This window comes from Sceloporus occidentalis, unplaced genomic scaffold (genome assembly GCF_023333645.1).
Source record: "Sceloporus occidentalis isolate IW3139 unplaced genomic scaffold, rSceOcc1.0.p SCAF_2, whole genome shotgun sequence".
Classification (NCBI taxonomy): domain Eukaryota; kingdom Metazoa; phylum Chordata; class Lepidosauria; order Squamata; family Phrynosomatidae; genus Sceloporus; species Sceloporus occidentalis.
In genome coordinates this window covers 62341903-62355560 of record NW_028316982.1, presented here as the reverse complement: position 1 = coordinate 62355560, position 13658 = coordinate 62341903, and the positions used below count along the sequence as shown (strand labels likewise).

The window sequence follows — 13658 nt, the reverse complement described above, 5'->3', positions numbered from 1 at the left end:
TAGCTTTAAAAAGAATTGCATTTTAATGAAATGATACAAATAAATTACAGTTTGGTCATCAACAAATACAAAAGTTTAGATTGTAAACATTTTACCATCCTTACCTCAACCACTTTGCTGAAGCTGCCCACGTCAGTGCCTGAACAAACTGAGAACCCTGTAAGCGATATGTGCTTCAGCATAAAAAGGTGGGTCATTTCTTCCCAAGGTGCTATGGTTCATTTGGGTTTCCCTCCCTCTGTAACAATATTTAAGAGTCATAGAAACACAGTATATGGAGTCTCACATTTTTTCTCCTATTCACTTCAATTAAACCAGATGTAGGATTCAGTCTATGCTACCGTTCTGGTCCATAGCTGGTTGAGGATAGTATACGGTTCTCTGTTCCTTAGAGACAAGTGAAAATCCCTTCAAGGAGGCCTGGGACACTCCATAAATTCTCTCACCAGCAACTCATCAGAAAAGATAATATAAGAAGATTTTGGCCTACTTTTCCATGGTAAGCCAAAACAAGTAAACTGACCCAAGCAGCCTGCAAGAATTAAACAGTAGGTTTTTGACACTGCAGTTGGGCATAATCCACAGTCTACCAAATCTGTCTACGGGGAACTGATAAACCATTTCCTATGTCTGATACTCTGCAAGCAATCACCAGTCCTCTGGGCCCAGGACAGTTTCTTGGGAGAAACATCCAAACAGCCATACATACAGCAGCATTCCCACTGGCCTTATAGCCATAGTAATTTGTGTAGGTGAGCACCATGCTGTTCACATGGCAAGGTAACAGAACTAGACCATATGTATAAACACAAATGATCCCTTGCATGTCAGCAAATCAAAGTACACTTAACAGCTTCTTATGCCATTTTTAAAACCGATTCAGCAGGAAACCCAAGATGAGAGCCCCAAGAAAGAAGGCCAACCTTTTGTTTTAGGCAACCCAACAGTTGCTGAAATCTGTAATCAACACAACAGGATTAAAACTAAGCCTTGTCAGCCTCTAATTTCAATGTGAAGTATCTCCCAGCACTGTGGCCCTGAATATGGTCCAAAGTCTACCCTTACAATACATATCCAGTTATTGTACCTGTGCAGGAAGAATAGGTTGTGTCTCTTGAAAAGGGGTTAATTACAGCACTACAAGTTTGTTTTCCCTGCATGGTGAGCCTGTTTGACAAGTACAGAATATTATGTTGTCTAACATTCTGAAGGTAGTCTAGTTGTGTTCACAGTTAGAAGTTGAGGGAAAGGGAAACATTGAATACAATACAGAGAATAACAGTGGTAAGTGAAGGAGGGGATATGAGTCCTATCTTCTCACTCAGATCAAGACTTATCTGCAAACAGTTCCAGAGAATAGAATATAAGGGTTTAAAATACTACTGATTTATTCAACAGAACCATTTGTGCCCCCACATACGTATGCATATTCTGCTGCCTGATCACTTTTCTTCCCAGTCAGATGTCTGGAAATGAATACTGACATGATTAGCAAGCAATTTGACATTGGTTTAAGGCAAGGAGCTAACTCTGTGAACCATCTCTGGATGGTGACAGGAGATGCAACCTTTTAAGTCACCAGGAATTCTTCAAGGCTGACTCCAGCCAGGCCTACTTTTCTGGGAATTTGGCATAGCCTGATTTTTTTCTTTTTCTCCTTGCTCTTATCACTCCTTCTGGAGTAATACTAATGCTCACTCACAATGGCAACTAGATAGTTTTGATCTCTTGGGAGTGACTTTCTGTGAAGGTCTGACGTTGAAACTTCACTGTCTGGAGACGTCTGCCATACAGGCTGAACTGTGACCAGATGAGAAGCTGCAGTAAAGCACATGTAATGGGAACAAAAACGAGGAGGTAGAAGCACCCTTGACGTAGTGTCAGCTCCCAGGCTGCGTTGGCAGCCAGCTTAGGTTGGGCGCTCACTGTGTTGCTCAGGGGGTCTCGCTGAAAGATGTCATAACCTAGGACAGCAACAGAGATGGTTAGGAAAATGGAAAACAGACTGAGAACACAACCAAAATAAACTCTATTTAAATTATTTTCTTCATTCCTTCTCTCCATTATATTAGTCACTGATGGAAACCTTTCCTTTTGGATAGGAATCTTTGTAAATTCCACTTGCAAGGGAAAAGGCAGCACACTTTCTCCAATCATGAAATGGACTGTACTTGAGGATTTGTTTGGAGGGTGGGTTCCCCTTGAAGCAACTTCAGTGGAAGAAAGAGCTCCAGTTCCTTCTGGTGCACCTACTGCTGGCTAGATCTTATGAGTAAGCATCCTTACAAGCACCTTCAAGTGATAAGCTCATCATAGCATGGCAAAGCACAAGCCACTGTAATGTGGACAGAAGGTCTTCCTTAATGCTTATTTATGCTTTCTTATTTATTCCAGTAACAAAACCAAGAGGGCAAGCTCTAAACACCGTATTTATTGTGGTAGGTTATAGATGGCAACAGAAAGAATAAGGGCTGGTGCAAATGGACTCATAATTAAAAGCAAATTAATAACTATTGTCACTTAAATTACTAGCAGTTGCCTGCCTATCCTCTCTGATCAGAAAAATGAGCAGTATTTCTCAGTTTCAATCCCATTCTGCTGCCTTACCCAGCACTTACCAGTATAAGCACACAGCAGCCAGGTGCCAATCAAGGGGGCAAAGGTCTGGCCTGGTTTTGTTACCAAGGCAACCATGCCAAACAAGAGGGCTGAGGCAGCCTGCTGCCTGCGATTCAGTACCAAGTCTTCATCTACCAGGTCAGTGACCACCAAGTTCAGCAACTTGCATGTGCCTTCAGTGAACACACGGTTGCTAGGAAGAAAAGAAAAGGTTAACAGGAGGTGAAGACACCAAGCTAAGACAAACACATCAATGTCTGCAGACCAACTGGCTAGCTCAGTGCAAGAAAGAGCTAAAATATTCTACACAGAACTAATCAAAATGCAATCTGGTGGCTTCCAGCACCAGTATAGGGACTCCTTCTTTACATACTCAGGACAAAACCCACAAGGAGAAATATGGAAGCAAGTGGCAAAAGGGCATACCTTTGACTAGTCTAGATTCTCACTCAAGTTCCAGATGTTCCCAAGATAAAATACATCTCTCAATTGATACAAATAGCCAAATACATGGCTGATAATTGGGATTCTGGATTCTAGCTTCTGCTGTATGGCATCAGCAATCCCAGTGCTATAGAGATGGCCCAATGTCCACTCCCATCTCAATTCCCAGGTGCCATACCAGCAGAGCGGCATACCTGGCTATGAAGAAACAGAGCAAATAAACCCAATCTGGTCCAGCAAGGAGCATAATCACACTAAGCAGCAGCTTCAGAAAGAAAAGTCCTCGCACCACAGAGTATACTCCCCATCTCCGGCAAAGAGAAAGGAAGTAGAGGTTGTTGAGATGAGGAGCAACATAGGAAACACCTGAGAAGAAAGGGAAAAGATTAGAAGAAGTTACAGCCAGAGATGTATCAATGTTGTAATAAGGTACAAGCTGGAGGAGTGCCATGGTTCAGTGGTAGAGCACATGCTTTGTCTATTGAGAAGCCCTGCTCCAATATCTCAGTCTTTCCCAACAACAGGCATCCAACATCTCGGACGTTTAAAGACTTCCAAAGCACAGTCCAGCCAAAACACTATTCCACTGTCAAACAGTTCTTACTGTCAAGACGTTCTTCCTAATGTTTAGGTGGAATCAGTTTTCTCGTAATTTGACTCAATAAATCCACAACCCCCTGAATAAAACTGCATTTCTCTGACGTTTGCTGTTCTCTGAATTAGACTTTCTGAATTAGACTTTAAATGGAGATACATGACTGAAGAAATTCAATTTCCTCTTCTAGATCTGCCTCAGTTTCCTAATCACTTAACAAATCTTGTGGCCAGATCTGTATGTTCATCTCCAAAGCCAAAAATATGCTGTAACATGGAAGTTACAGCTCCATGCCTTATTTTCTGAAGGTAAATCAAGAATCATTGGAAGACCTTTGGCATTTAGATGACACCTGCCCCCAAGCTGGCAAGAGTTGGCCCTTTTAGGAGCGGATTTAATCCGCTCCTGCCGGCTGCTGATGTAGGACCACAACATTGTCCCGCTTCAGGAGCAGACCATGCTGTTGCTGCAGTCCCGGCCCTACTGGAGCTGGAGTGGCAAGTCACACACTCTCAACCTCAGAGGATGGCAATAACAAACTTCCTCTGAAGAAATTTGCCAAGAAAACCCTACGATAGGATTGCCATAAGTCAGAAATGACTTGAAGGCACACAACAACAACAACAACAACAACAACAACAACAACCCCACTTTGCAAGTGTGGATCTGTATGTAGCAAAAACATCAAAAACATACACAAAAATATATCAATGGATTGGGGGAACCCCAAAGTTTGTAGAAGTACAAAACTATTTCAAAGGGAAAAAAACATAAGTGGACAGGACCCACTGAACAGCCCAATGGGGACTGAGTATCCTCAGTGAAGGCAGAGCAACTGTTGGGGTGGAAATGGGAAAAGAAGGTAGAGGAGGAATGAAATATCTGAAAAGAGGTCAAGGCAGGCTGGAACCCTGAGCAGGAGCACATCACATGGTGACATTACTTACAGGTTCTACATATTTCAATTGTGGAACATGATTTCATATGCAGTCCTACTTTCCAGTGCCTACACTGCTATTTTTCCTTAAAGAGGGTTAAAGAAGAGGACTAATTTGAGTTCCATCAGCAGCCCAACTATACTCTGGATCTATACAACTCATGCAGGATGAGCCCTATGCACAGCTATAAAATCCAGTATAGTTTTAGTTTTCCATCCCTCTATAGAAGCAAGAAAAATTCCTTCCACAAAATGGTAGCAGCAGCAAGAGCCATGGCCCAGTTGAGAGGAGGGGATCATATACTTTTACCACTAAAACCAATGTCATCCTTTCTCTAGCCAAGTTCTAGAAAGCAAGAATCCACTGTTGAGCAATGTTTCCTCTTATTCCCATCTTTGACTCACCGAGCAGAAATGATCCCATGGAGAGTGAGATGCGATCAGACAGCAGATGCTCCAAGAAGAGAGGGAAGAAGTTGCTGTTAAAGTGGCAGTGAAAAACCTGTGAAAATAAGGCATGCATGAGGCTGCTAAAATGGCAGTTAGAAGAACAATAAATTATGTATCATGTCATAAATAAGAAGCATGGAGGTGGTCACAAACACAAGCTGATTCACTGAATTTGTGAATCAGAAAAGCAAACATTTTAGACCACCCAGTCAAACCCTTGCTTTTACCAGAGGATACTTCTGTCAGCTCTGCTACCTACCAGAATAACTATTCAGAACAGTTTCATTAAGACAAATAATTAAAACATGGAATCACTCAACCTAGAGAGAGCTTAAGCTGAGGGTATTCTGCCAGAATGCTCAGAGTACACAATGATTGCTAAGCAGAGACTCTGAAGAGAACAACTATTGTGCAGGGGGCAGGAGGAAGTCCTTGCTTTCTTACAGATTACTGATTTGATATCACACTCTCTCCATTCTAAAAAATGACAATGTTTCAGTACTTAAGAGCTATCCAGGTTTCTTGCTCCGCCACATAGATTGTACATTCCCTAGCCATTACACAAAAAATCCATTAAGTCTATACTGTCACAACATCTGGAGCATATCAACAGCAGAGCTGGTGCTGCATGTCATACACATTCTACCCAAGCTTAAGAATTAATAGTCACATTGTCTTTCATCCTGCATTAAAACTATGGAGATGAAGGATAAAGGGAGAACCATGGTTCATCTGTATGCTACTGCCTTTGAAAGGATGACTTCAACTCCTCTCTCAAAGAAAGCACCAAGATAAAAGAGAAGGCCTTGCTTTGCTACAGGCGAGATAAATTTAGGCTCTTCCCACAGTTCTGATATTTTCTTTTCATCACAGGCATACAGATTCAGAGTTGGAAGTTATAACTCCCAGAATTCTCCAGCCGTAATACCCAGCGGCCATTCTGGAAATTGCGTCAGAATTTTTTTGTCCATGTCCTACAGAAGACGCTAGTTCTTACCAGCATAAAGTTTCGCTATAGAAGATTATTGCATGCTATATTCACCCATATAAGTCAGGTGACGAAATTAATTCTGTAATACACACCTTGCCAAATATTTATTGGTTACAGTAGGCAAGCCATTAGCCTCTAAGCCAAAGTAGCCTTATTTAGTCACATGGAAAATCACCTAGATTCAGTTGAATGAGATCTCTCATTGTTGACTGTCAATCAACCTTCTTGAACTACTAGTTAGCTACTATAGAACAGCCATTGTCTACCTACCTGTATAAGGTTCATGGAGACAAACCAGAGAAAGTTGTTATGCCTGGATAGCTGTTTGAGATACTCAGCCAGAGTGATCCTTTTCTCTTGATGTCCAGAGGGATGGTCAACATACAGTCTGGAGGAAGAAATGGTGACATCTAAGACAGCCAGTATAGTGTGATGGATAAAGACCTGAATTCAAATTCCTACTGAGTTACAAAATTCACAGAATGTAGTTGGCAGGTCACCCTTTCCATCTAATTTCCCCTATAGTCTGAAAGGATAATGAAGAAAAGGCTCGAGGCAGTCACATATTGGAAATGGACAGGACAGGAATGAATAACAAAAGTTCATCATCCAAGAGTCTCTTTCTTTTTCATAAGGTATACAGTACTTCAAACAAATGAAAGGAAACAAAAGTTATGTCTAAAAATGGAGGAGAAGCCCTTAAGTGAGTCACTGTGGTATAGTGGTTTAAGCCAGAAGCCCAAGGTTCAAATCTCTCCTTACCCAGACCACTACCACCACAGAGACCTTGAGCAGGTTTAAATGGAGATAATGGCAAACCTAGTGTGAATAAATCTTGCCATGAAAACACAGTAAGATCATCATAAATCACAGCCAATTTGAAGACACAGAATTACAAGCATGCCCAAATTCTGCCAACTTTGAATTTGTGCCAACTGTTTCAAAAGACAAGTGACAGTGCTCCATGCACATTCAGGAAATGGCTGAGAAAGTACATGGTGTCCATCTACAACTGAAATCTTAGGAACCTAGGAAGCTGCCTTCAGTGGTAAAATCACTGAAGTCCAGTTTGGTCAGCTATAACTGGCAGTTATCCACAGCTTCAGCAATCCAAGCGTTTAAGGAGGATTTTTCCTAGCACTATCTACACACCACTGGTATTCCCTGCTGATTTTCCATCCAAACACTTAACTAGCTACAACCCTGCTTTAGTTTCCAAAATCAGAAGGGACTGGGTATGCACAGGGCAGTTTGTTTCATATATCCACCAATGGGCATCTTGTTTTCATTAGGCAATGCATTTAAAACCAGACAAGAACTACGCAACACCAGACCACTTACTCTTTTAAAGCTGCATTTTCATCCCACTTCACTCGTCCCTCTGTCTGAAACCTTTGCCTCAGCAGCCATGCGGCCAAGGTAAATCCAACTGCTGAGCAAAAGGCCAGCACCACACAAAATATTCGAAAGGAGAAGAAGTCTTCCTTGTTCCACACAGCATAGGACATGAAGACAGAGAGGGAGCCAATGGCACTGAAGAGTGAAGAATAAAAATTGAGACCAGTCCTGTCCTTCGCGGATAAAGCAAGGTCAGCAAGCAAGGCATTCTGGTTGAGATCCACCATGGTAAGAAAACTGTCATACAGGCACAGACAGATGAGGAACTGCAAGCCTGGGTGGGCCCACGCAATCCAGAAAGCCAGGAATGACATGGCAAAGAGGGGTCCATTGTGGCTCAGTGCCTTGAGTCTTTTCAAGACCACTTCTGGATTAGAGATCTCTACTCCAGACCTACAAGCAAAAAAATATGTATTGTCTATGAAATATGGAGTTCCAAAATCAATTTCACACCAGTTTGGTAAGCTTCCTCCTTGCCAATTATGTGCTACTTATCCGCCTTTGCACTTTCCTTTTTCTGACTTTACTCTCTTAATTTACTGCTTTACTGTCTTAATTGTTTGTTGTAGTTATTATCTGTTTGTTTTTCCATGACAGCTTGTACCACTTTGAGGAAAAGTCTTCTAATATCTAGTCCAGGAGGAAGACTCGAACTCCCACTCTGAACATTGACACATCTTTCCTTTTCTGTCCTTCCCTCCCACCTCCCATTCTATATATCAGTACCAAAAATATTATCCAAGCAGGGATCATTTATGTAGCAAAAACACTACCCATGCACAAGCATGCTTGAGACAATCCCAAAGTTTACAGAAAAAGTTCTGAGGGAAACAATCCTAATGTGAGGAACCCAAACAGCACAGTGGAACAAGAGTACGCCACGTTGCAGCATTCTGCTCCAGGTCTTGCTTTTAAATTTTTTAAAGCCTGTGTACTTGACAATCTCATCAAAATGTTAAACTCAGCATTAAGGGGACTTTTTAAGGGCCCTCTTGGCTAGATTCCTCCTTGTTTTCCTTGCTCCATCAGCCTTTGTATTCAGGCCTATGGCAGCCAACAGTCTGCTAAACTAGGGATTTTAACAGGAAGTGCTGTTTTTCCCCCTGATGTGTTCCATTGTTTTTAATTTAATCATGTTGTAATAATATAAGTGTTTAATCCCATTTTAATAGTCTAATGGTTTGTATTTTTATTTGTATCTTTTTTTATCTTGTCAGGAGCTGCCTTGGGGGCCACTTTTGGAAGAAAGGATATAAGTTAATTAAATTACTACCAAAATAAATAAGCTCCCCCTAATCTTCTCCATCCCATCCAAATTCAAGGAGGGTGCTCTGGTTCTGAACCACTTTCTGACACCCAGGAAAACAAAAAGGAATCATAATTCAAACAAAACAGAGGTGGTCTTGTTCAGTCAAAAGGGAGATAAGGAACTAGAGATTCAACCTATATTTGATGGAGTTACACTCCACTTGAGGATTTTTTGCAGAATTTCTCTCTGATATTTCTTATATTAATGGTGCATTTTAAATCTTTTTTTAAAATTATCCATTTATTTAATGCATTTGTTACATTTATATTACTTTTCTGCCTTTTTAGCAGCAAAGCAATAAGACACTAAATAGACTGAGAAAAAGAAATGAGATGAAATGAAACAAGAATGCTAGGTGAGGACACGCCATCTGAGCAACTGGATGAGTTACAAACAGTGACGGTCATATCTAGGGAAATGTGTTTATTTTATGAACCACTTATTTTAAACATGTTCATTAAATGGGATTGCCCATCCTTTCCTAGATATTAGGAAAATATTCAGTGCAGGACCTAAACAAAATTCTGCTTACTGATGTGTGCTGAGGAAAGCCCGGTCACTCAGCCAGCCAAAGAGAGGGTCATTGAGGCTATTCCAGATCAAGAATACTGTCTAGAGGGGGGGAAATGAGATACAAAGTGAGACTTAAATTGAGGTTAAATATTTCAAATTACATTTCCTGCTACAGACATAACTAAACTTATGCTATAACAAAAATGTGTGCTAAAGTGTCAAAAGACTCATTGCTTTTTCTATAACAGTCTAATATGACTAACCCTCCAGAAATTCTTACTAATCAACTATATCCAGTTTAGCGACCAGTAACTGAAGTGCCATCTACACAAATAGCTTTCCTTTGTGTGTTGCCTATTTCCTCCAGACCAAATTTTGCTGTTGTGAATGGCCACCTTGCTCATTTTAAACTTATATATCAGTGATGGTGAACCTTTTAGAGACCGAGTGCCCAAACTGCAACCCAAAACCCACTTATTTATTGCAAAGTGCCATGCCCCTCTGGCTTTCTAGTAACAAACTCTGGCAAACTCTGTGCTGGGGCGATGGCACATGTGCCCACAGAGAGGGTTCCGAGTGTCATCTCTGGCACGCGTGCCATAGGTTCGCCATCACTGTTATATATCATTGCTATTTCACTCTACTGTTTTACAGATTGCAATATACATATGGAATCTATATATGAAACAGCCTACTGTGATGTAACTGTTTGAGTGTTGGGCTAGGTCTCTGGGAGATCAAGGTTTGAATTCCCACTTGGCTGTAGAAACCCACTAGGTGGGCAAGTCACACTCTGTCAGCCTCAGAGGAAGGGGCTGGCAAACCTCCTCTAAATAAATTTTGCTAAGAATGTGATAAGCTTGCCTCAGTATTGCCATAAATAAATAAATAAGTAACAAATGATTAGGGACACAACAAATCTGTATATATAGCTCTCTCTGTGTGTATTATACGTGTATACTAACAATACACACACACACACACCTCTACCTCTAAAGAAAACAGTTCATGCATCTGATACTGGATTCTTATCTATACAAGCTATGTCATAAAAAATTCATTAGTCTATAAAATGTCACAAGTCACTTAATGTATTCCAAAAGAACAACATAGTTTTGACAAAGCAGGCAGGCAAGATTAAATAATTATTCCCAAGGTTCAATACTTACCTCCCCAATCCAAAAAGAAAGTTTATCAATCTTGTATACAGAAACAAAGGTGTCCACATAGTAGAGAAGAAACACATTGTGCAAAATAGAAATAAAAAGTGACAAGGACCCATAGACAACTGCAACAGGCAGGTTGAAGAGACAGGCTAAGAGCCTGAAACCCATGATGTCTCACTCGGAATCTTCTGACTGTCCACATCACCTCCAGTTCCAACAGGACCTCTCTTTCGAGTACCTGCTAGTTCGTTGTTGGATCCAAATCATTGTTGCCTCTGTTAGAGAATCAACAAGAACAAACAATTGGTTAGTTCAGTTTAAAGATCTGATGCATTCTTAAGACTTCCTCCAAAGAATCAAATCCAAAAAGAAATCCAAGAGCGGACAGTTTTGCTGTATGGTACCAAAGGGGACTGATAATAGGATTTAAAGGCTAAGACTGTCTTACAGTGACAAAGTAATTTTACTAAGCCAAGGTATCATATGGCAACAACATTTGGAGCAGACTGGGAGCCTTATCACACAAGATAACAAAGCTAAAATGGAGCTAGAGAATAGCAGCTTTCTCTGTGCCTTACTGCACGACTTCATACCACTTCAGTTGTCTTTCCATGGGAGATGTTGTAAAAATGTGTCTTTTGTCAAAAAGATTTTTCCAGCTAGAAAAATGATGCACTTTTACAGCCATCTTCCATGGGAAGAAAACTGGAGTGCTATGATGTCATGGCAGTAAGGCATGGAGAAACAGTGTTGCCAATTTCCGGGAAATTTAATTAATTTATTTCTGGGGATTTTGACTGAATGATAATAATAAATATTGGGGAATTCTGGGGATTTTGGTAAAACGTTCCAGGGAATATCTTTGAGGCTTGTTGACAACACTGTGGAGAAAGCCACTCCTCTCTGGCTCCATTTCCACTTTATTTTCTCATGCAATAAGGTTCTGGGACATCTCTGTGGCAGTACAATTCACCAGAAGCGTGCCTGCTGTGGTTTGATATGCTGTACTTAATTATCTATTAGAGGCCAAGATAAGCTATATCCATAGTTATGGACTAAATTACAAAGGTGAAGCTTGACTAAGACACCTAAGTGGAGACTTGGTGTACAGAAAAAGGAACTACACCCTGATTACCATGAACTGTTCAGAAAGGAGGGCTGTCACCAGTGTTTGAAGTAACCCTTAGTTGCCTGCATTTACAATGGGATGGGGAACTTTTACCCCTTGAAACGTTTTGGATTTGGCCAGCAATGCCAATGGTGAGGTACTGTGTGAACTGGAATCTGTAATATCTGGGGAGCCAAAGGATTTGCAGCTAGAGTTTACTTCAGGATGCCTAGGTGCCCTCCAAATGTTTTGAACCAGCTCCTGTCATCTCTGTCCACAGGTCATGCTGGGCCAGGCTGAAGCATGCCAGACTGACTCAAGTTCCAATATCTCTTACTGCAAAGAAAAACATAGCACTCATTGGTCAAACGTGCAGAGGGTGAGGTCTTTTAAATGCAGACTTGCAAATAATCAGAGGAAGATGGCCCATCTCAGTTCATCTACTTGATCTTCCCCTTGCTCTCCTTTTCCTTATCCTCAGATGCTGAGGAAGCAGTTCAATAAAACCAGCATGGAAACCAAGATTGGAAGGGTGAGATAGCCATATCTGCTCCATTTACTCAGAGAATATACCAAGGGTGGCTGGGCTGGCCCTCTTTTGCTATTTGTTTGCCCAAGGGAGAGGGACAGAAAGAGAGGGACATCCTTCCCAGTAGAACTTTGCAAAGTAGATTCCATTCCAAAGGCCGGACATAAGGCTGATTATCTCAGCCACTTCCTGCTCTCTACTCTCAGCACACAATCCAGCCTACAGTCTTCAGGTAAGAGGATACTTCTTCCACAGAGGTGTTTTTCTTCCCTTTCTAGGAGGGAAGGCAAAGAGGAACAATCCCATGCACAGCCTCCAAAATTACACAGCATCTCAATTCCCACCCATAAGTAGTTGTTTTCAGGCCTTGCTTCAGTTGCACACAATACTCCTAAGAATCAATTAAATGAAATAAATGAGATACAAGACCTTGCAGAGAAGACACAGTGAAGACTAATCTCTGGCAGTAGTCCCATGCGTGCATAGATCCAGCCACTGTCTTAAGCCAAAGCCATTAGAAGGTGACATCAGAATGATCATAAATTCTTGCATTGTGTGGCATCTTGGAAATTCGGAAGTGGGCACACAGTCTTGGAAACGCTGGAAATACTGAAAGTATCGACACAGACAGTTTTATCAATCATTTATTAAGAGAAAAACCCCAGTGAATTTAGAGTCTCTGACTGTGAAGTCACAGTTTAAAAGTATATTAATGGATGGATAATGGAAAGAAATTTGCAGTATCTTTCTAAATGATTCTACGCGTAACTAGGGTTTTTTTACATGCCAGATTGGCAGGTGTAAATTACTAGACGCCAGCAGATTATAAAACATCCTGTGAAGGATTTTCTGAAGCATCTCTACCTGAAACAAGGAAACTGTTGCCCTTATTTCTCAGCAATGCCACCCAACCCCTTCTGCAGCTATTTCCTCATACAAGAAACTGAACCCACCGCCTTCACTGGCACCTTAGGGCCAACAGAATAGCTTGAGCATTGGACTATGACTCTGGAGACCTGGGTTCAAATCCCTGCTCAGCCACGGAAACCCACTGGGTGACCTTAGGCGAGTCACACTCTCTCAGCCTCAGAGAGAGAGGGAGGGGGGCAAGGGCAAACCTTGCCAAGAGAGCAGCCCTGCGAGATGGTCAGGTCGCCAGGAATGGGAAATGACTGGAAGGAATACACACCAACAACAACAACAATAGCAGCAGCAACAACAAGGGCAGCCTCTGCATCTATTAGTCATCGTGGTGCCTAAATAATGATTCAGGCTCAAGCTCTGCTTCCTTAACCCTCAGGACAACCCAGGGGAGAGCGCTTCGGTTGAAGAAAGAGGGATGAATGGGAGGCCCAAAGGCAGGCAGGGGAGGGCTGAGGAGAGAGGAGAAGGGAGGGCCGCCCTGGAGCCCCTTCAGGAAGCCGTTCAGGGGAAGGCTCCCTCCAGTCTCTCTGCTCCTTCCTTCTGCCAAAGCCTTACCTGCTGCCGGTCTCTCAGGGCCGGACTCGGCCGCCGCCGCCGCCGCCGCCTCCTCCTCCTTGCCCTGGGCTCCGCGCAGGCGCACTGGGCCTCCCCCGAGTCGCCTCCTCCTCCGCCTCC

The 13658-nt window shown here is 42.1% G+C and overlaps 1 protein-coding gene across 2 annotated transcripts; it reads right to left on the bottom strand.

The window, feature by feature from the left end:
• On the bottom strand, positions 1–13656 carry SLC68A1 (solute carrier family 68 member 1). Of its 2 annotated transcripts, none has more exons than XM_089509752.1 (10): positions 13539–13656; positions 12489–12668; positions 10426–10697; positions 9276–9355; positions 7378–7827; positions 6307–6424; positions 5001–5097; positions 3258–3429; positions 2619–2812; positions 1–1964 (listed from the first exon to the last, which is right to left on the bottom strand). In XM_089509752.1, the coding sequence occupies exons 3-10, from the start codon at positions 10588–10590 to the stop codon at positions 1711–1713; spliced, it is 1530 nt and encodes a 509-aa protein (XP_089365878.1). In that variant the 5' UTR covers positions 10591–10697; positions 12489–12668; positions 13539–13656; the 3' UTR covers positions 1–1710. The 2 variants fall into 2 exon arrangements, with proteins under 2 accessions (XP_089365878.1, XP_089365879.1); XM_089509753.1 differs by having other exon boundaries at positions 7378–7569.
• Between the last annotated feature and the right edge of the window lie 2 nt (positions 13657–13658).